The 23,489-nt window shown below is 43.0% G+C and overlaps 1 protein-coding gene across 14 annotated transcripts in view; it reads right to left on the bottom strand.

Moving 5' to 3' along the window:
- Positions 1 to 23,489, bottom strand: part of RAPGEF4 (Rap guanine nucleotide exchange factor 4) — a 299,972-nt gene that overhangs the window by 18,556 nt on the left and 257,927 nt on the right. For all 14 annotated transcript variants that reach the window (XM_070508109.1, XM_014846624.3, XM_070508107.1 and 11 more), the window contains 9 exons: positions 17,191 to 17,341; positions 15,348 to 15,436; positions 14,585 to 14,615; positions 14,286 to 14,364; positions 12,968 to 13,114; positions 11,151 to 11,248; positions 5,101 to 5,226; positions 4,249 to 4,427; positions 1,305 to 1,395 (listed from right to left, as the gene is read on the bottom strand). In XM_070508109.1, the coding sequence (XP_070364210.1) occupies positions 1,305 to 1,395; positions 4,249 to 4,427; positions 5,101 to 5,226; positions 11,151 to 11,248; positions 12,968 to 13,114; positions 14,286 to 14,364; positions 14,585 to 14,615; positions 15,348 to 15,436; positions 17,191 to 17,341 (991 nt within the window). The remainder of the gene's footprint in view (positions 1 to 1,304; positions 1,396 to 4,248; positions 4,428 to 5,100; positions 5,227 to 11,150; positions 11,249 to 12,967; positions 13,115 to 14,285; positions 14,365 to 14,584; positions 14,616 to 15,347; positions 15,437 to 17,190; positions 17,342 to 23,489) is intronic.

The raw sequence follows: 23,489 nt of genomic DNA, 5'->3' as shown, positions 1-23,489 counted from the left end.
CTACTCCTGGCCTTCCTGGACCCCTGTGAAGCTTTACTCTGATTTCCCCAACCAACTCATTTGGACTCCACGAGGGGATTAGAAGTGGGAAGCAGGCTGAGAAAGCAGACTACCTGAGAGGAAACCCTAGGTCTCCAGAGATTCCAAGAGCCTTAGGCTACAAGACAGGGGGGCCTGCACTATGGTTTCACTGCTTAGATTCATTGGCAGCACTAACTCCGTCCTTTTACTAGCTGGAAGATGATACAGCTGCCTCGCACGCAAGCCTCACCAATTCCCTCATTCCTATATTCAGAGGATGAGCTGCTGTGTGCTCCATGTGCCTGGAATTTTAAGAGAAATCCAAGACTGAAGGACTTGTGAGGACCTGCCCCATAAACAATGGAAACATTTAGGAGGGACAGAGAAAGGAAACGGTTTCAGCAGAGGGGTGGAGAAGGAAATGTTTCAAGGAGAACATTCAGAGATGCAAACAGCTGCCTTTCAGCACCAGTGCAAATTAAATCTCTGTTATCTACTCCTTGCCCTCTTTTTGTTCCACTTACACATACTTTTTATTTTTAGTAAGAGTCTATTTTTGTGTGTATGTTCTATCAGAGTTTAGTATTTCTTTGACTATACACCACATGTAAGGATCAGGCACATTTTGAGTACTTAGCTAAGGAAAAATGAAGATGTTCTCTAGCACGAGTAACCAACCATCAACCAAACATGAATCATATTTGCTCTAGAAATTCACAACACACCTGCACAAATTTTGCCCCAAACTGACTATTAGCCAACTGTCGTTCCTCCATACACAGAGAGGACTGCCAGGCAGTTAAGAGATACTTAGTACTCAGCTGGGCCAAACAGTTGGCCTTCTGGCTAATTCTCCCAGGAGCAAAATGACTACTTAGATAAAAATGGATCCTCTGTCCTTTCTTAATTATAAATAAGGCTTATTGCAAAAGTAGTACGCAGACATTCCAGAGAACAATAGAATCTATGAGCAAAACCTTTGAAGTCACCCAAACAATGTTGTTGATTCATGTTATACATAGGAACTAAACTTATTAGTATTTACATTGTATAGACCAAGAAGCTGAGAGTTCCTCATTCCCCCATACACAAAAGAACAACACCTTTCTAAAATCACCCTCTAAGGCAACTAGAAAAAGGAGACAGGTCACTTTCCTCAAAGTGTCCCACCTTTTCTATTATTATACGAGCGTGAGTGATATTTCTGTACAAAAAGCTCACTGGTGAGCCTGTGTTTTTATTCTTAAGGCAAAAGTCACAGCTGGATCTCAGCTGAAGCTTACCTCCCACGTTAGTGCCAAACGGCTCACGGCAACATTACTTAGTCCCATGACGATGGCAAAAAAGGAATTCAGATTTTTGTACTCCTTACAGCTGAAACACAAGAGGAACATGTGTGGGTAAAATACCACTTTTGAGTGAGATAAAAAAATTAGAGTTCTATTTTCTGATAGTCGTTAATATTCGTCAGGTCTCCTTTACGAGAACAGGCAAGCATAGATTTAATGCACTGTGTAAGTTCCACTTGGGTGACCACGTTCTGCTGTTTGATTTCTCACTGTAATTTCAGACAGGTGATGGTTTTGGCCATCTAAGTTCAGGTTTTGAGAAGGAATTTAAAGACACCTACCCCAGGGATTGCTATTATCATCCCAAAGCTTGCTAAAAGCCTTGTCGAACCTGGAGGGAGACATCTCATGGGAGAGGAAGAGAAAAAGCAAAACGTCCTTGAAGACTTCCAGACTTTTGGCTGGAACCGGACCCCTCCTCGGGCAGCTTGAGAGGAAACTGAAGAAATCATACTGCTGCAGCCACCATGGCTTCTAATTTGTTGAAATATTATCAATTTACAAGTCACGATCCCTGTGCGCTCAGAGTTTTCAAACTGAGAAAAGACGAACAACTAACTAAAAAAAACCCTTATTTTCTCTGTTTTACTGGTGTTGATGAAGCTGATCATTTTGAATCTGTACTTATGTCACTATTAGCTTTTACGAATATACATTTAGGAATAGAACCAAAGATTCTTATTAGAATGGCACTATTTAGCCCAGGTACTTGGTTTAATTTAAACAAAGAGAGAGCAGAAAGGAATCCCCAACTTCTTCATACCAGCTCCTTGAAACGGGAAAGAAGAATTCATGTTGTAATAAATGCAAATCCTTCACCCCAAATCAATATGGTCATCTAAGTTGACGACATCATAATTAAATCCTGTTTGGATTAATATTTTTGTAAAAGGCTAGTTAAATTGTGGCATTTCCTGCCCATATTCTCCTAGCAGAGGCAGCATTGAGTGATTCTTAAATCGTCTGTATGGAAATGGGAAAAGAGATTTCAGAGAAGCTGCAGCATGTCTCATCCCACTGGAGAGAAAGCAAGTCCTTTGCTGTGCTGGGGCAGCAGCTCTCAGGTCAGGGGCTGAAAGCCACTTCAGAGACCCCGGGGGCTGAAGGCCGAGAGTCTAACTATGGACACATGTGCACCTTTGTCCTGTCTACGTGATCTTGAAAGGACATGCAGGACTGCAGACCTGCCTTTCTGGTCACTGCTGACAACTAACTTTATCACCCTAGGTAAGTCATGAAATTTCTCTGTGCCTCAGTCTCCGCATCTGTAAAAGGGGAGGATAACACATGGACCCCCAACTCCACAAAGCTCTGGGCAGATCAAAGACCTTAAACAGAATATGTTGAAGTTCTCTAAAAATATCCCACAAAACATGCTCCTGCCACGAGCTTTAGGTCTCATTCTGGTCGATCTTGGTTTATGAAAGTCTACCGTCTCCTCCAGCTGGGATCTGTAAAGAGCTCCACTCCAGGATGGCACAGCTTAATAATGGTCGAATAATACAAACCAATTTATACCGAAGGCCAAATCCACCTACTCATTCCCATAATCAGAAAGAAGAGAGACAAGAAAGGCAAAAACATTTTAAAAAGTTCCTGAGGTTTTGAAACGCTCTCTATCTTCTCTCTGTAAAATAACAGGATTAGGCCCCAAAAGGCTTCCTCATCTCCACATCTGTGTGCAGATCCCCTCTCTCTTCTCCTGGCTGCACTTAGCATGGCCAGACTAATGTGAAGAGAGAAGCTGCTCCTTATAGCGGTAAAGCACATATTGTCGCAGTTTCCGTAATCACCCCCTTTCAGATATGTGAAGGCATCAGTCCCTTGCAACCAGGCTCTCCAGGCTGCTAGGGCTCTATGCTGATTGAGAAATTCATAGCAACTTTTTACCAAATCTTTCTTCAAAAAGGCAGCTTTCTCCAATTGAGAGATACCAGCATTTGAATCCAAGGGGTTGGGATACCCTGTTGAACTCTCAAACTTTTGGCAAAATAATTCGAGGCATTTGGCAAGCTGATGTGTATGAAATGTCCAGAAGCATTTACTTCTTTGTTTAGCTCTGGAAATCAGACTCTGCATGGGACCTAAACTATTTGGTTCAAGAAAATTGCCTAGCTGGGGTCACTTGTGTCCACCACGTTCCGGGGCTGAAGCTCCCTGCATTTACAAAGGAAAGAAATCTCCCAGCCACAAGCTACATTTAGCATTTTATTTTTAGCATTGTGGTGATACCAAAAACATGAAAGTAAACAGGAGGTTGTCAGGCATATCTAAATAGCAGGAGAAGATTAAATTCATGTCAGGGAGAAATCTAAGTGGCCCCTGCAGCAAGTAAATTGTTTCCCATGAAGTACTGTTCAATAGAATATTTATAAGACGCTTGCTTCTTCTGATGTTTATGGAGATGATTTTCATGTAGCAGGTTCGCTCGCCTTTATGCATTTCACCGATTTTATTCTGGCTGAGTTCGAAGCGCGGCTGCACATGCATGTTCCCACTGCCCTCTACTGGCAAGAACGTGTCATGTTGTGTATCAATTTGAGCCTTTTAAACAAAACTTTCTACAACAGAACTTTGTTTGCTGAAGGACTCTAAACTGAGGGAGGCACAAAGTCTGAACAGTTCAGAGCAAAAAGAGGCCACGACTTTGACTCCAGCATCAGTGCCGTAAGATGTTAATTTATATATTGATGTCAAATATTACAAAAGCCAGAGAAATTCGTCTTTTACAAGAATTCACTTATTCTCAAGCCCCTGTGGTTGGTCCTTGTGCATAAAGGGATCTTATATCTTGCTTTTCTTTTTAAGGTGCAGTCTAAGAGAACAAAACAAAAACGCACCTCAAACATTTTTCTCTTTCCAAGCTAACGATACTTACTGGGCTGCGATCTTAATAAATTTTTTTAAGAGCTGAACACGCTTGCTGGGCTGGGGACAAAGGCAAATCTCGGTGACAACCCAAAACTGAATTTCATTAAATCTTCTCAGGAACAAATCCAAGTTTGCTGTGGTCTTTTTAAAATTATGCCTTCCAAATGTGTGATAGATTAGCTCCAGCTAGGGAAAAAAAGGAAAATGATGTCACTCCTTTGTTTTTTTTTTTTTTTTTTTTTGAGGAAGATTAGCCCTGAGCTGACTGCTGCCAGTCCTCCTCTCTTTGCTGAGGAAGATCGGCCCTGAGCCAACATCTGTGCCCATCCTCCTCCACCCGACCTGTGGGACACCCACCACAGCATGGTGTGCCAAGTGGTGCCATGTCCGCACCCGGGATCCGAACTGGTGAAGCCCGGGCCGCCAAGAAGTGGAATGTGCACACTTAACTGCTGCGCCACCAGGCTGGCCCCTCTCCTTTGTTTTTAAATCAAAACATCAGTGGGGCTTCTCTATTCGTCAAGACAAATTGACATTGGTCAGCAAATGTGACTACGATCTCTGACTGGAATAGAACTTGTACTTGAGATCTGAAAGGCTTCAATGAGGCTTGTTAAACATATAAACCCCGGTGCTATTGGCTTAACAGACTCAGGAAGACAGAGCTTACTGTAAATCATAAAAATTTTTCTTTCACACTCAAAGGCTTTATAGCAGGCTTTATTAATAAAAATATTTTAAAAATCGTCATGTGGTTTCCATACGGCAGTGCGTATAAACATTTGCAGTTGAGCAATGCCAGCAGACTTCATCTCGAATTGCTCTGGTACCTACTAACGCTCCCAATCGAGCGCCTTACCTCATGCACACAGTTGAAGAGTTCCCAATCATAAATTGTCATCTGGTATGCTAAATCTTTGGAGCTCATCAGTTCAAAAGTTCCCACTGTTCCAACAGTTGGGCCTTCCTGTTCTGGCAGGGGAGTCTATGAATAATAATGCAAAAATATATCAAAACCTCAAAATAGTCAAGGACTTAGTGCTGAATGCCTTAAGGAGTTTCAGAGGGGAAAGGATTCTGGAAACGCTTTCAGGAAGATCTCAAAACTTTGATTTTGCCCAGAGGATAAAAATGCCTTTGCTCTTAATGCTCACTTGCTTCCATGCCATTTTTATAGTCATCATCGTCCCTAGAATCAATTCCACTCACTGAGAAACGTGGACCCTGGCAAAGAAGATTCAGGGAGGAGTGATCTGTGCAGATTTTCTTCGGCTGGAGCTGAGAGTTCCCTGGAAATGATTCCTTTTCCCTGGTAAAGATGTCAGAAGTTCTTAGAGATTTTTCCCTCCTATTTCCCAGTGAAGCTGTCCCAAAGCAGGTACTGGCATGGCGGTTTTGGACACTCAGCCCCAGCGCTGCTACCTATTGCAGGGGCTGGTGACTGTGGAAGGTTGCTGCATCGCCATCTCTTATCCCACACTGCCAGGGGTTACCAGGTGACAGTGGGCTCTGTGTACTGAGATTCCTCCACCCACTGGGAGAAGCTGGATTAGGCATGATATTCACATGCTTATGGTGTCTGGGGCCAGGTATCAGAAAACCAAACTCTGCTACTCTCCAGAAGACCCCGGGTCAAAACATTCCATCCACCTTACTAGTCGCATTTTTATTTTGAGAAATGATTTACAGCACTTTTCCTTAGTGAGATGAATGATTTGCGTACATTGGAAACTTATATATATTAATACCTACTGATCTAAAATATAAGTGCAAAGTTACAGAAGTCACATGAATTGAAAGAGAATCTCCCTAATATCATGCTAACCATATCTGGATATTCAATATTTAGGCTGGAGGTAGTAATAATGTGCAAATTCCATCATCATCATTATTATCATCATTGCCCATAACCATTACATTCTACAAATGGCCACTGCACTCTGGACACTAAAGAAATTACACACTCAGCATGTGGGTGGTTCCTGCGTTTAAAAGCATGCAGACTAAGAGAGGAGTCTCCCCTGACCAGTAAGTACCGCACTGCACATCAATAAACAGTCAGCTGCTAGCATTCATTTGCACGTGTAAAGGGACAGACCAACACACACCTGGCTCCCAGATACACAGATAAACAGGTGAGGGAAGATGAACGGGCTTTCTGAGAGTTAGTGGGCATTTGGAATGAATGTGTGGCCTGAAGAGGTTCTCGGAGAAAGAAGCTGGACTTTGAAAGAGAAGCAGACGAACTCAGGTGAGTTAGAACAGCGAGGTGTTCCCTGAGCTTCCAGGATGGTCTGTTGCAGGTTGGAGGATGGCAAGGGAGGCGTTGACGGTGGGGAAGCTGTCATGAGACTCGTTTGGCAGGAACAGAGAGCTCAGGGACCAGACGGACTGCTCGAACAGCTTTTAGAAAACCTTTGAGTACCAGATGAGGAGATTGGGTTTTGCAATAGACCAGGTTAGTGCCAGCTTTAGGGAGCAACAGACTCTAAATGTAAACCTCACTCTAACTACACAGGACTGATTCCCTAATGGCTGGAATGTTTCTAGCTCTGGGAAGTTGGGGTCACAGTACCTAGTACCGAGGCTTGTTAAGAGGACTAGATGGGAATAATTTAAGTGCAGCAGGTAAGCACAGTGCCTGGCACAGAGAGGGTCCCTATCCTTCCCTCCCCCTCAAATTAGTTCCTTCCTAGATGCGCTCCAGCAATGCAAAGGCATAGGAACGTGTGATCAGCACAACACCTGGATGTAAGAGCTAAAGACTGTTGTTCCTGATTCACTCCCTGCAGGGGACAGAGAGCAAGGAGGGAAAACAATTGCTCCAAAGTTTTGAAACTTAGGGAACAGACCTGAAGCTGATGGGCAAAGTAGCTAATGGAAGCAAATAAGGAGAATGGTCTCAAGCAGGGTAGGTCTTAGGTAGAAAATTGGGGGAAGCTTTTAAATGCGAGGTCTGAGGATGCCCTCTCAGGCTGTGACTGGCTCTCCACATTCTCCCTTCCCTCTTGCAACTGCTACTGTGAACACAGCCCCTCTGCTCCTCTGTGGAACTGCCTCTCCGACTCTGTTCATTAGGTTGGCTCTCTCCCCAGTCAACCTAGCTCCCTACCTGTTTTCCTTGAAGCCTTAATGGCTTTTCATACAGGGGATAAATTTACCCAACTACCACAAGGAAGATGCCAATATCAAGAAATACATAAAATTCTTTCAGTTGTGGATGCTGGTCTATCATTCCTGCATCCCTTTTGAGAGAATAACAGAAAGTCCTGTTTTGTTCGAGGTGGGGGGGCTCACCAAGCCTCCTCCCTCCTTGGCAAAGGGCAGGCTGACCCTTTCCCTCCATGAACCACACTGAAGAGGCATCTGAGCAGCAAAGAGTGTCCCTGTATCTCACGTGGGGAATTTACATGCTGACCCTGGGCCCCTAGGAAACATCTCCTTGGGCCATTTTCTCATAGAAAGCCCTGTGGAAATTTCCTGCAGGTGAGGCGCCACAGAGCTTATGTAGGGTCTGCCTTAAACAGACATCTGAAAACTGCCTACATGGAGGCACAGAACTCCCACAGACTCTCCTTCTCTGCTCTTGTTGAGAACTAATTTCTTTGTTGAGGCTGGATGGTGGTGACTGGGAGAATAGTGTTGTTACCTTCCCATTTTCCAGATGAGGAAGCTGAGCCATAAGAAAGGATGTGCTGATTATCAGTGACAAAGAGATGGCTAAAGTGAGCTGCCACCCTAGCTCATGCTTGCACTCCCTCTGTGCCTGGCTCCACAATGGCACTTGTCATATTAGATTCTTGTTACACTCTGTGTCCCTCAATACACTGTGAGCTCCTTGAGGCACCATGATGGATTCGTCTTCAAGCCCAACCCAGAGCCAGAACCACCCACAATGCCTGGAATGATGGAGTAGGCACTAAATAAAAGTCTAAGGAATCCGTGACTGGATAAAAGTAGAACCAAATTGCAGTACAATGAGATTTTATTGTAATTGGCTCTGTACTAATATTTATGCTTCAACAAAATGTCTGGAGAGTAAAGCTCCAGAATCCAAACCCTCAAGCAACTGGAATACATCACTGCACTCTACTAACTCTAGACAACACAACTTAGCACCACAATTTGTTCTGTTCCAGGCTGGTTGCGTTCATCTCATCTCCCTATCTTGACCATGACTGTGGTAAGGACAGAGGCTCCAGGACATTGGTCTAGTGTCACACAGAAGCTAGCACAGCACACAGCATAAAGCAGATGCTTCAGAAGTATGTGTTGATGAATAAAGGGTTTGGCCAACATTTTGTACTGCAGTCATCCTGTGCGTGATTTTTCCTAGAAGGACTGCCCTCAGAGAAATCTTGAGAGAGATAGGAAAGGAGCTCTGTGTCCACCGTTTTGTGACACAGGTAAGGTTTGACCGCTCCTTAGGATGATGACATAATTCGCAGCCTACTGAACAGCAGAGCACCCACAGGGAAGAAGTTAAACAAGTTCAAGTCCAGGTACTGGCTGTAAAGTGAATTCCTTTCAATCACTCAGGCCTTAAAATGGAAGCCTAGCCAGGACCAAGAACTTGCAGGCTGCAGGATGATGTGCACATAAACAGAGGCTGACAAAGTTAGTATCTGCCCCCCAGGGAGCTGGAGTCGGTCCACACTTTCCATCCATGCACCACGGTGTTGCACACTGGGGCCAAGAACTAGCTGGCAAGAGAGGCGTGAGCACCGCCTGGCAGAAACATCACGTAGCACCTTCAACGGGGCTATGGCTAAACCAGCTTTTGATGGCTCTCATTTCCAGGAGAGGGCAGCAGAACTCATTTACGACATTTTCCCTCCAATCCTTCAATCTTGAGAAATATTTTTTAAAAAGCAATGAATGTAGTTGACTAAAAAAATATATGAAAAGGACTATGAGTAGACTCAGATCTTATAGCACCAGTGGGTGAGGCAAGGCCAGGGTGCTCATGGCCACGAGGGAGGAGGCATTGGTAAGAGAACAAATGCCACATTTGCCAAGTTCTTCTCCAGGTAAATTCAAGATATTGCAAAAATCCACTTAACTGTGCTAGAGTGCACAAAAATGCAAAAAGAGGGTTCTCCTCAAATCAGAAAATCAGAATTACCATGAGGCTAAAACGAGCTCTAAAAAGTCCAAGGAGGGGAATCTTGGTTTATCTATAGACTCTGATTTCACTAAAGGTGAACATATTCACGCATTAGCCATGCAGGTAAACTCTCTCCCACGATATACCTTACCTCTAGCTCCTGTGTTGCATATCTCTCTCCCTTTTTAAAAGATTTTATTTTTTCTTTTTCTCCCTAAAGCCCCTGGTACATAGTTTTATATTTTAGTTGTGGGTCCTTCTAGTTGTGGCATGTGGGACACCGCCTCAACGAGGCCTGACGAGCGGTGCCATGTCCACGCCCAGGATCCGAACCAGCGAAACCCTGGGCTGCCAAAGCGGAGTGCGCAAACTTAACCACTTGGTCACCGGGCGGGCCCCTGCATGTTTCTTAATAAAGAAGCCCTGTGTGTCCAAAGATGGAAAAAACTAGTTCTTTATCCTCTGAGCTGGCCCAACAGGCTTTTAAAGATTCTTTAATAGCTACTCACCTCTCTGCCTAATTTTTTTTTTTTTTTTTTGGCAAGGCAGCAGCCCTACTCTCTGCTCCAGGAGATTATGGGTGGAGCCAGTGAATGGTTCAGGCAGAATGGTCAGCCCACTGAGCCCCAAGGCAGACATTTCACCTGGCATGGGTTCCCCCATGGCCTGGACCTGATGGGCTCTGTATGCAGGTGGGCTGAGCTGGTGCGAAGTTGCAATGCCCTCTTTACACCTTGGAACCACAGGGCCGAGCCCACAGTGCCCCCTTCCTGCCTCCACAGCTCTGTCTTACTCAAGCCCTTAGCCCAGTATCCTGAGGACAGTGGTGAGTTGAGGGCCTGAACCGGGTCAGGGCTCTGGCAAGTGGAATAGGAAGCCCAGTAGGTACAGGTGGGAGGAGCTGCCTTTTTTTTTTTAAGTTAATTTTTATTGAGTTTATGATAGTTTACAATCCTGTGAAATTTCAGTTGTACATTATTGTTTGTCAGTCATGTTGTAGGTGCACCCCTTCACTTTGTGCCCACCCCCACCCCCCCTTTCCCCTGGTAGCCACTAATCTGTTCTCCTTGTCCACATGTTTAAAGTCCTCATATGAGTGGAGTCATACAGAGATTGTCTTTCTCTATCTGGCTTATTTCGCTTAACATAATTCCCTCAAAGTCCATCCATGTTGTTGTGAATGTGTGCCTAATTTTTATAGGATAAATAGAAGTGAACCCTACCACTTGCATAAAAGAGAGTAGGCGATTCAATTACTAGCACGAGCCAATTAATTCTTTATCCACAGAGAGCTCTGTGTGGCTGGGAACAAGTGTTTCAGAGACTTAGGGAGGACTGCTGGCCTCTGGTGTTTCCTACACAAGACAGAGAGAACTTTCTGGGAAGAGCACTTTTCTTAGACCAGAGAGTAGCTTTGCCATAATGCATATCTACATCCCCGGAGTATGATAAATCATATCTTGTCTTAAAAAAATTATTTCTATCCTGGCCTAAGTATTCAGATTTTTAATATTAATATTTAAACTGGAGACATTTCAAGGAGAGGAATGACTACAAAGAGTTCTGAAAGCTGAATGATGTCCCAATAGTGGTGCTCCTTGGCTAATTTCCACCAAAGGAAATCTAAAGATCAGAGCATCTCAAATGAACACCTGAGGCTTACCTAATAGACCTCAGAAAAAGAAAAAGCCACGTAGCATTCAAGATTTTTTAGCAACTAGGTCCAACGTGACTGCAAAATTAAGCTGCAGACAAGTTTTTCTGATTGCAGACGCTGCGCCAAGGAGGCCATCCACACCTACCAGTGAGTCGAATTGCTCTCGCGGGCAAGCAAACAGGCGTCCATTAATGGTGAGCGTCGTAAATACTGAAACATCATTAGGTTTGAGCACCACCTTTTCTGTGAACATAAAAAGCATGAGATTGCCTATTAAATGCATCTGAGATTTGCAGGACTGCTCTAATCACACCAACAAATTGCCAGCTCAGTGAATTACCGGAACATGCAGAGCGACTGCATAAAATACAGTACTGAAGGGACCCGCTGGATAAAAAGGACGCAGCATTCACGTAGCACATGACACTCAGGATGCCATCAGAAATGACCATAAACAGGAATGGAAATACCGGAGAGTCAATTCACCCAGTACTGTGCTCCAACCATAATGATATACAAAAACCACACTTGCTATTTATGTAACAAGTTATGTTTCCAGATGGTAATAATGCCCAGCACTTTGGAGATGGAAAGACCACTTTTAGAAAACTTAGCTTCTGAGATCCCACATGCATTTAGATGCAAATTTATTATCATTTTTTCACATATTCCCTAATTCAGAGGACAACCGCATTACCCAGATTAAGCCTCTTTATTCCAAACTGAATTCATTCAATAAATATTTACTTAGCATTTACTACATGCTGGACGCTGCTCTAGCTAGGCATTGAGAATACAGAAGGGAACAATACAGAAAAAAATTCCGGTCCAAAAAGAGCTTACATCATAGTGAGGGATGCAGACAGTGAACAAGATAAATATATTAGAGAGTGAGCAGTGATGAGGAGAAGAAAATCGGGCGGGGAAGCAGGCCAGGAAGTATGTGTAAAGGGGAGAGGCTGTGATTTTAGAAAGGGAATCAAGGAAAGGACGGGGGCCCTCGGTGAGACACTGACATTTGAGTGAAGACCTGAAGGAAGTGAGGGAGGGACCCGGGAGAGTGAGGGGAAGACTGTGTCAGAAGGGTCCGCGAGGGCAGACATCGTGGGTCTTGTGCAGCTGGCACAGAAGTGGAAGGGGGGATCTCTGGAATCCAAGATGCACTTTAAAATCCTACATCGGTGGAATCATTTGCCTTTAAACATGGCAGAAATGGCTCACCTGATCCTGTAGGATCCCCCAGTGGCTATCAAACCATTACTGGATAAATGAACCTTACTGCTCCTTTCTCCAGGCTCTCACAGCAACACTTGCTGACCATTTCTGGACTCTTGCCAGCACGGACTGTAGCTGTTTATTTACTGTCTACCTTCTCACCGGCAAACGTGGGGGCTGTGTCTAACTCATCCTTTCCTGTCATGGCCACACTAAGTGGCCAGTAAATGTGAATAAACGACATTTCAGGAAAGCACAGAGTAATCAGGCAATCCCATTGGGGAAAATACTCCTCCTTTCGTTCAGTGAGCTGGGTTCTGCCCTCTCTACTGGGTAAGGAGGGAAACCATCACCATCTAAAAAGAAGTAGCCTCTGACTGCCTGCAACTTCAGACTTTAGCTTGTTAACCTAGATGCCCTCTTAGGGTCTACATTTCTCAGAGCTCCACGGCTTTAACCTTTTTTGTTTAGAGTTTATATGGAAAGAACTCCAGGCTGACATCCACACCAGAGTCCTCAGTCCAGCTGGCTCAGATAGATCTCTTCACCTCTCCCTGCTTTAGAGTGGGTGCCTACGAGATAGGGGGTGTTAGATACTTATCCAGCCCACCTCTAACCGCATTATTTCTGTTATCTGTGGGAGCACCCACAGCACCGATTTGTCCCCTTGTATCAGCTTGGAAGGGCCATGCTACCCCCTGGCGGGGTTTCTGTTTGGATGGGATATTCTATTGGATGGGCTGTTACCTCCTCCGGAACTCATCTTGACTATGATCAGGCCTTCTCCGGAGCCCAGTTTGTCGGCAACTGCGCTGATGACTTCCTTCACTGAGGCGGCCACCGGCACCCGAATGGTTGTGTAGGTGTGGTCCATGCAATAGACCTTAAACAGAACTATTGGGAAGGCAGTAACAATGTGGTAAATTGGTCCCTGGAATTCTTAAGAAAACCATAAGCTATGCAAAATGTTTAGACATCCTTCAATACTTGCATCATCTTGCCATTCTTAGTATTGTATTTATTTGTACGCAAGTGTTTATGCTTATGCCTGCCCCCTCCCCAAACTCCTCACCTTAGCATTGGTCTAAGATAAGGCTGCCATCCCCAATTAAAAACAACAACAGATATTTGCAAAAACCCAACAAAGATGGGAAAAATGAGAAATATGTTTAGGCCAATTTTCTGTGTCAGCCCTGGTCTGTGAGCTTTTCTTTTTCACAATACAGGAAGTGCTGTGCTGTAGGCTGATAACTAGATTGCTGGTGCCCAGTGTGGTGGGGGGAGCCAACATTAACACCTCTGCAAACAGGGGAGCTTCTGTCTGGGGCCGAGAACATATGCTGACATTCCTGCTCACTTGTTCACTGGTTTGTAGACTTTGGGGCTGGGCCACATGGCTTGGGTTGTATTTAGCCCAGCACATCCATATATGGCACCCACAGGCTGACCTCTGAACACACAAATCCTGGAAGCAATTCCAGCTACTGTAATTCTTGGGTTTAGAGGCATTCCTAAATTGCAAGATTCACTTGTGGCTTAAAATGAAAATTTTGTCATTGTTATTAATTTTACTTTGGTTTTTTGGAGAAATTTATCCAACCAAACAAGAATAGGCTGCATCTGCACCTCCCTGATGGCTGCTAACGGGGCTGTGCTCAGGGCCAGAGCACTCTCCCTGGGCAGGAGCCTGCTCTGCAGATGACCCTGGCACCCCACCTCTGCCAGGTATCTGCAAAGTGCCAGCCACCTTCCGCCAGCTCTTCCAAGAGGTGGGCAACCTTAACAACTGGTCCCTGAGGTCATCTTTCTTTCCTCCAAGGAAAGGTGGTAGTGAGGGAGAGGCAGAATCAGGGAAGTGTGGACAAGCACCTCAGCTCCAGGCACGGAGTTCAAGAACATAAATAACTGGAACACAAAAGGGCACTTCTAAGCAAACCATTTGGAGGGCAAAGGGGGCACCCCAGGAAAAGCTATTCTGTGGGTCCAAGGTGATGATTCCCAGAGGGGATATTTCATTCTGACTTTACATAACCTACACAGCCGTGAGCTGCAAGAGAATTCTCACCTTCATCAGAGCCACGGATAGGCTGGCGCTTCTGGGCTCTCTCATCGCCTGTGTTGAACTGTTGCAAAAGAACTTTGTGCTGTAAAAATAATACGACAGCAAATGCCATATGAGGAGAACGACTGAAGCACATTTGCAACTCAGAGGAAACAGATCTGAGAAGCAGCCAGAGTCAAGAAATGAAGATAACATATTTTGTATTTATAAAAACACCACTTTCATATAGTGCAACACCATATTTCTGGAGAACTGACATTCTACAGGGCACAACTAGACAATCCGAATCGGTGGCCACTTACCTTCTTTTGTGGAGCTTTTGCATCTTCTGAACTACGAGAAATAGAGAAAGCACATTATTTAATACCATTGGTACTACTATTTTAAATTGCTTCATTTGTATATAACTTTAATCTTATGTTAGAAAATGAAATCACAGCAGCCCTTCAGGAGGGAACATGAGCCTCCTTATGTCAATACTAAAAGACCAAAGCACAGAGGAGAGAGCAAAGAGATCAGCTCTTGTCACAGGCTGATTTCTTGCAGAACGATGTTAAAAGCCAGGGTTTCCCGTTTTCAAAGTATCTCGTAGCGCACACTCTCTCTAGTAGTTAATCTATGGCTCAAGGAACAGCATGCGAAAATCTACATTTTTACTGAGAGGACGCAAATATTCACTATCAACAGCTATGGCAGCAGAAAGCGAATTTTCCATCTAAGTAATTCCCCTCAAGCTGTCTTTAAATGCCACTGACCATTTTATTACTGGATTCACTCCTCGGAACCAAAGGGACCCAAGTTTCTTGAGTTAGATGCCCCAGAGGAGGATCTTTGCCTTTCCAGGCTTTCTCTCGGCAGCCCAGCACAGAAGGCAGCTGAGCAGAATCTCAGTCCTTTTGTTCATCTGGCCTTACTGCACCATCTACCCCCGAGGCCCACTCCGCCCAAATCAGAACACTGTGTGGCTTTCACCGTTTTGGGGGAAGGACTTTTCGGAAGATGTTGTGATTGAGAGGCAAGCACTCACTTGATGAAAGCACACCCCAGAGCCAAGCCCCTCCTTACATTTGCTTGACGATCTTCTCCAGCTCGGGCAGTTGCTCCTTGAGGGCAGCAATCATCCGGGCATCATCTGACACAGACACATAAAACTCCTGTAATTGGCAAAGGTCACAGGCTTTTAACAAGAACCGCAAAAGGTACATAATTCTGTAAAGAGCAATAAAGACACACCCCTGTGTCATCTGCTCCATTAGTGTCTCCAGATCATGGTTTCATGGACTGGAGATAAAAAAGAAGAAGAAAATGTTACAATTTGTCTAAATTCAAAATTGCAAGTGAGACAAAGTTTTGGAAATAGATAGTGGTGACAGTTGCAAAATATTGTGAATGTAATTAATGCCACTGAATTGTAAAGTTAGACTGGTTAGAATGGCAAATTTCATGTTTAATATCTTTTACCACAATAAAAAAAATTTTAAATTAAAAAAATTGCAAATGAATTGTGTATATGATATTTATATGAAAGGCAATGTAATGCAATGTTTTGGAATGGGTCATTTTATAGTTTACCCTAAGAGCACTTTTCCACTTCAAAATTTTTTCAGGAAAACTCTAGTATTTATTTTGAATATTATTTTAGTATTTGTTATTTAATATTTACTATTAGTTGTGGTTACTTGGTGGTGGTAAAAATGCAGCCATGGTCTTCAGCACTGTACTGAATTTATGCTGAGCGGAGTTTGTGCCACCAGCTCAGGTCTCTTTACTGACGTCCTGGGAACTGTCCTGACTACAGAGCAGCAGCAGCTGTGCCCTGCTCTGTTCAGGAGCAGTGGCCTCCACAGAAGAACATGAGAGCTGTGGCAGTGCCAGCTGAATTGCCACTTTGGTTCATCTGCAAAATGGTTCTTTACTCAATAGGTAGAGGCCATGAGTGAATGTATGGCCCCAAGCTACTATTATGCCTTTATATTTTCAAAATACTTCATTCCACAGCCTTGATGGACTCTCACAGTCCGTCCTTTCTCCCTGCCTCACCTCTCTCTGCCTGCCAAATGACACGTTCAAAAGAAGAGAGAGGGTATGTTTCTTTTGGATAATTCATTCTTGAACAGACAGACTGATAAAGTTTGAAATAGAAGCCACATTGCCTTTTGCCTGCACAGAAGCAAGGTCCTCATGTAAGTTTTGGAGGCTGGAGTGAGTCATCAAGGATTAAATGCCAGGGTCAAGGCTGCAATGTGGGGCTGGAGCCAGGGGAAGGAACAGGAAAGCTCAGCTTAAAGTAGTGTTGATGAAATAAATTACATCTCTTCAGAACTACCTCAATGTCCTAGTATAATTCTTCAATAAAATTATCTGCTTCACTTTGCTCAAAATCTACGATTTGATTTAGCAATCCCACTTGCAGGAATGTAACCAAGGACAGTCCTACTTGCACAAAAATACGTACTACGATATTATTCTGAGAAGGTGAAAGTGGTAATGGTGTAAATATTCAACAATGTAGGAAAAAATAAACATATCTGAGGCATAGCTACTCAAAGGTCATTAGAAATTTTTATTAGAAAGACTGTAATGACACAGAAAAATCCTCATATAAAGTTAAGTGGAAAAGCAGCCTCCACAGTGATGAGTACTCTGTGATTACAACTACAGAAACCAGACAAGGACAAAGAGATCAAATGAAAATACATTAAAATGCTAGCAGTTATTGAATTCAAGTGGCAGGGTAATGGATGATGTTTTTACTTCTTTACTTTTCTTAAAGTACTTTCTTGATGAATGGATATGTTAACGAAGTCTAGAATTTGCAATTACAGTCTCTCCAGGGAAGCTGCCTGGGCAGTCCCTGTATTGTGGAACAAAGATGTATTTATTCTTGGATGGGATGACTCCTGCTTACCTCCAGGAAAGCCATAGCTACGTCATCCTCTTGTAGGACGTCTCCATACATGGCGGCCCACTGTAAAACCAGCCGGATGACTCGTCTCTTATTGTTGAGGGCATAATCCATTTTCTCCTGTTCTGTACCTTGTGAGGGCTGTGCATGGTAAGTGCCAAGGAGTCAAGGAAGACATTTAGCCATTTCACACTCATTTCACTGTGTTAGTTGCAAGGCAGAGAATGATGGATCTCAGCTTTAGAAAGCTAGCCTTTCGGACTGATAGAATTTCCCTTAGCCCTCAAGAAAAGCCCCACCCACAAAGGTTCTGGACCAAATGCATACAAACCCTTGTGAACACCTGCTGTGTTTGACCTGGGAGTTGCCTAAGGAGTTAGACTTGCAGGCTCCACTTGGACTTGTGTGTTCACCAGGATTCTTGTGCCCAGCTCCAGCTCTCATCAGACTCTGCCTGATTAAGTTCTCTCTCTGATTACATTCCCTGCATACCCTCCACCTCTAGAGGTGGTAACGCTTCTTGCTGTTGCTTGCCTCTGCGTACCTTGCCACCTCTTTTTGGGTCCCATAATTCTGCACACATCTCTACAGTCCCCTTTATTATATACATTTCAGGTAAACCCTTCTGAGTGGGCATCTAGTCCTGTGTAACTGACTGATACAAAGAGCGTATGGGAGGGAATGGGGGCACAGAAGAAGATAAGCTCACCCAGAGTTAGGATGAGGAAAGGTTCCTGCTGTATCGATCTTCTGGTGAGGGACTCAAACACACTTTTTCTATCATTCCTTCTTCTCTTGTCTAAAACCACAACTTAATTCATTGGCTTTTTGTTTATTTACGGCTAGCCATCTTAACTAAACTATAAGCTCCTTGAGGCTTGGGATGATGTATTATTTGTCTTCTATTCAGTACCATGCCTAGCACAGTGGCTTTCATCTAGAAATTTTATTTATCCATTAATACCACAAATACTTAATTGAGTGCCTACTACATGTGTCAGGTAAAGGTCCCTGCTCTCTGTTTACATTGTCTTGTGGATTACAGTAGGGAGAATACAGTATGGGATCAGGAAAGACTGTAGATTAGACATACCAGTCCTTTGTCAGTGGTTTATAAGAGTTCATATGATAGTCAATTAGTTCATGGAATAATTTCCTCTGTATAACCTACACTGTAACTTGCACATGAGTACTTCAGTTAAGCTGTCCTTTATAGTCTCATGATGAAAAGATCATTCCCTTTCTACAAGAGAGCAAGTTGATAGTTTGTTGTTCTTAGTGCCGTCCAGTTGCTTCTGACTCCTAGCGACCCTGTGCACAGCAGGGCGGAACCCTGCCTGGTCATTTTGTGCCATCCTCTCGCCTTCTGGTGTTGTATCAGACAATGCTCCGCTGCTCTTCACAGAGCTTTCATGGCCAGTTTCTTCAGAAGTGGGTACCCAGGTCCTCCTTCCTAGTCTGTCTTAGTCTGGAAGGTCCATTGAAACCTGTCCACCATGGGTGACCCTGCTGGCATTTGAAACACCCATGGCATAGCTTTCAGCACCACAGCAACATGCAGCCACCACAGGATGACAACCAACAGAGGGGTGGTGCGGTTCCCCGGTGGGGAAATGAAACCAGGCTGCAGCAGTGAGAGCGCCGGATCTTAACCACTAGATCCCCAGGGCTGGCTAAACTGACCGTAAAGGAGCACAAAGGGCCAGGATTACACAGTGAGAGTGTAGAGTTGGTTTTTTGAATCCAAGACTCCTAATTTCAACAGGTTTGCTTCTTATAGATGGCTACAAGACCGGCTGTGCCTTATCTTACGACCATGACTTAAAAGCACTGTAGAAAACTGCCTGGTGGCCGTGCTGCGTTTGAGAGCTGAACCAGTAAAGGGCCTTTTCTAAAGGGACTATAAATAATCATGATCAAGGTAAATGACAGAACCTTAAAGCAAAGGTTTACTGCATGTAAATGGGTTGCAAAACGGCTTTCATAAATTGAGCACGGGATTCATAAAAAGGAAAATTGCTCAACCTGTATTGCTACAATTCTCTCTGAGCTTACAATAAAAAAAGGGAAGAAAGATCACTTTATGTGAAAATTATTTCTTTTTTTGATTAACCCTTTGGTCTCTTGCTTGTATGTATGTATAACTCAGGTTTTCCTTCCAAAGAATTGCATGGCTGGGCTCTCTACATTTTATCACTACTTTTTATGGTACCTAGCAGCACAGTCAGGCACATGGTGGGTACCAAAAGAGTAATTCTTGACCAATTGAAAAATTTGTACTGGTTCACCCAAGGGAGGGGGAGAGAGACAGAGAGAGAAAGAGAGACAGAGAGAGGGAGGGAGGGAGAGATTCTTTCCCACTGGTATGAGGCTGAAATGGCTTGAATTATCAAGATGATATCAAATGGATATAATTCTAACTTTCCAGATTATTTTGACTTGGACTCAAGGAAGCAATGCAAATGCTTGTGTGTTGGGTACAGCGACATCAGCAGCACACCTGTGGCTAATCTATGAAGCCCCAGGATAGGATAACTCAATCGACATTATCTCTGTGGGTTAAGACAAAGATTTTTCCTGTTCTCTTTCCTGCTGGGGAAATCTGTGTTTTGTGTACAATAAAAGATAGAACACACGATTGGAAGGCTTAACATGATGACACTTCAAATGTGTGGAGAGTTTTACCATTGATAAATATGCTTAATGTCCTCACATGATCACGTAATACTCCACAAACCTGGAAAGGAAATATTTACAGATGAGGAAACTGAGGGTCAGAGAGAAGCGATCTGCCCAAAGTTGTACAGTGAGTAAATGGCGGGGCTTACAAATCCAAACAGGGATTCTTGCCACCCCCACACTCTCAAACTGTGGCTATAGTGACTGGATATTAGTGCTTGAGTTCATGAAATTATTAAGAATAATTGCATCTGGAAAGGAAAATCCTAATGAGAAACAGAGTCCTGGTTTTTTCTTTTTCTTTTTTTTTTTTTTTGGCTAAAGTTCCAAGTTTCCTAGAGCTGACTCAGTGTGTTGAATACCTAAACGAGGGCTGAGCACCCTCAGCTCTACAAGAGTAACTCCACAGCTTCCTGGGAGCTAGCACTGATGGAATCCAGAGGGACTACGAAGAAGCTTTCTCCCTGTTCTCACGAAAGTGAAGTATTTTTGCCTCTGGAAAAACAAAAGGAAGCACAGATTTGTTTTACAAAGTCTTGCCTTTCCCCTTGAAGGTTTGTTTGCTTTTGCGTTCCTGACCAGTGTGTTGAATCAGATTCTTAAGGGACACAGAGAAGAATGTTATATGTAATTGATTGTACCTGAAATGGTTACAGGTGAGATGCCAGGGCTTCAACTTATTGCCCTAACAATCTCCCCAGGGTTTTAGAAGACTCATGTGATTTTTTTGGATTTTATTTAACTCCTACAAAAAAGTTACGGAGAGGGAAAAACTATACTCCCTTCAGACAGTAGCCAAAGAATAAAGAGCATCCCACTGTGTTCCTTGTCTCAATAGGATGTCAAAAATGCAACCTACGAAAACCAGCATTTCAATTATGGTATGTTCATAAATTCAAACACCTTAGGAAGGTTGCAGAAACCATTACCTTCTCTGGTTAAAACGGAAATAATGTATTAACCATTTGATGGTGAAATTCCTATGTGGAATAAAAATGTAACTCTTCTCCAGGACGAATAACAATTTGGAAAGGATTATCAATGCGTACCACACACATCAGATACTTTTAACATCTGAAGAACACTCTCTGAGGTATATACTTGGCCAATGTCTATGTTAACAGTACATCAGTAGAGGACATCAAACATATAGTAATTCAATAATTTTGTCAAATGATCAGGAAATACTTGTATTGAATAAGGCCACAACTCCTGACATCAGGACTGTTGGGTTCAGGTAAGAAGCAATATGGCTGTTTGAATTCACGGGGAAAAGAGACACAGAAAGATAACATGGTTCTGGTATTTCATAAAGTGCTAGTTAAAAGTCTGTAAGAGAATTGAGAGTTATTCACTGAGTTGTTACTTTAAACACACGTAAGAAGGCCATCATAGTCGAAGTGGCCAAACTCAACACTGACACATTGAGTTGATTTCAGATGACTCACAGAATCATAGAATCTGTGAATTGCAGAAGTCCTTTGATTGTATCTCAACTCCACCATTTTAGAGGTAAGGAAACTGAGGTAGAATGAGATAAATGAGGTTTCCAAATTTATCAATGGAATTCTTGAAACTAGAACTCAGTTCTCATTTCCCCCAATACTCTGTTTACCTGTATGCTGCTGTGTTTTATCTGACACTAATATTCCTTTATGCTAACATATATTGCATAGCAGAGTTAGGTTGGATAACAGAAAAATCCATCTGAGATGTAGAAATTGATCCCCCTAAATTCTCAAAGACAAAGCACATACAGAAAATCAAGAGTTAACTGTTGCAGCCTTGACAATCTGATAGTCAGGAAGGCATAGAATTTCTAACGTCTGAATTAGATCCTCTCTGTTATAGTTTCAACCAGTTCTCTTTCCAACACCTGTCAATTTAGAAAGCAGTGGCTCACCAATACTAACCAAACATTCTTAAATCTACTGACTGTTCAAATCCTAACTGGAAGTTTCTCTTGTTATGGTAATAAAATTTCTCTTATTGCACTATCCAGGAGCATTAAATTAGAATCCTGAACAGCAGGAACCATGTCTTAAACTCATTGTGGATCTCCACATTTTCTATTCAAGGACATGGAAACAGAAAAAGCCTCAAATATTTGCTGACCACACTGTTTGGAGTGCTATATATAATACAATTTTCTAAAAAAAAAAATAAAATAAAAAATATCACAGCTTTTTAAAACCCTTTATCTAAATTACCGAAAATTCCATTTTGTCGGGATGTCAAATACAGATCATAGATACATTCTAAATAAGTTCATATTCAATGTTATCAGCGTGACTAAGTCTACACAAATACCAAAACATCTGGGACATCTTTCAAACAGAATCTTTCAGTTATTGGGTATTTAATCTTTAGGACCACAGACTCTCAGAGTGACTAATCTCCATTGAATTGCATCAGCTCCTTTGGCATCATATAGATGCAGCTGAGGACAGACTGGATCTGTACTCAGTGAGCTATTAGGGCTGAGACTCCAAAGAGGTGAAGGCCACAGTGCAGGCTACAGTTATTCCTACCCTGCCAACAGCAGGCTTCATATTCCATTGAGTCATTTTCCTCACGCCGGCTCTGCCGTTCAAACACTGTAATTATTTCATATATTTTTACCTAGTTATTATCTTACTCACCACAGGCACCTGTAATTTTTCTGTATTTTTTTTACTGCTCATTTACTTATTCTTAATTCAGCTAATAATGGTTCCACGTATTAAAATTATCACGGGGAAAGTAAGTGAAAACCTCCTAGGATGTAGAGGCAGCAGCTTCATTACAGCCTACAACAGGGAATAAAATATTATGTATACTTTTTGCAGTAAGTACATGCTAATTATGCAGCTATTTATAAAACACTTATCAACATTCAAACTGATACTCTTCAATGTTGTTGTTTTTCAAAACCCTGCTTTGCATACAAGATCTCTGCTTGCAGCTGAAAACAAACTTTGGGGGTCATCTGCCCACGGACTAGACAAAGCTTCTGTATGCTCTTTATATTATGCCATATTCCTCTCATGATGGTACAATAACGTATTTATATGGGGCAATATTTATAAGGGGCTTTAAGGTTTATAATGTACTTTCACACACACAGCCCCATTTGATCTTCACAACAACCTGGCGAGGTGGGTAGGGCAGGTATAATTACCCCATTATACAGACAGGGTTCAGACAGGTTAAGGACAACTGCCAACTAATATAGCTTGTAAGACGCAGGTCTTAAACACAGGTCTTCTGACTTCAGAGCTCCTGTTTTTCCCACTATATTATGGGGCCTCTTTACTACTCTGCTTGCCTTTGTGGAGCATCCCAACATCCTGAGCACTGGGCTTATTCCTTCCTCGATGCAGCACATCCTTAGGAATGCAGGTTCTGAAGTTGGACCACCTGGGTTCATATGCTGGCTTCCCCATTTATAAACTGTGAGACCCTTGGTCAGTTAGTTGACCATTTAGAACCTCAGTTTCTTCATCAGTCAACTTCACAGGATTGCTGTTAAGGATGAGATAAAACAATGTTGGGAAACCATGTAGAAAAGTCTCTGAGTCATATAAAGTGCTCAGTAAAAGTTAGCTATCATCATTATTATGGCTCCACCTCTGGAAATCATT

Source organism: Equus asinus, chromosome 4 (genome assembly GCF_041296235.1).
Source record: "Equus asinus isolate D_3611 breed Donkey chromosome 4, EquAss-T2T_v2, whole genome shotgun sequence".
In the NCBI taxonomy this organism is placed as follows: Eukaryota; Metazoa; Chordata; class Mammalia; order Perissodactyla; family Equidae; genus Equus; species Equus asinus.
This window is presented reverse-complemented; position numbering and strand designations above follow the sequence as displayed.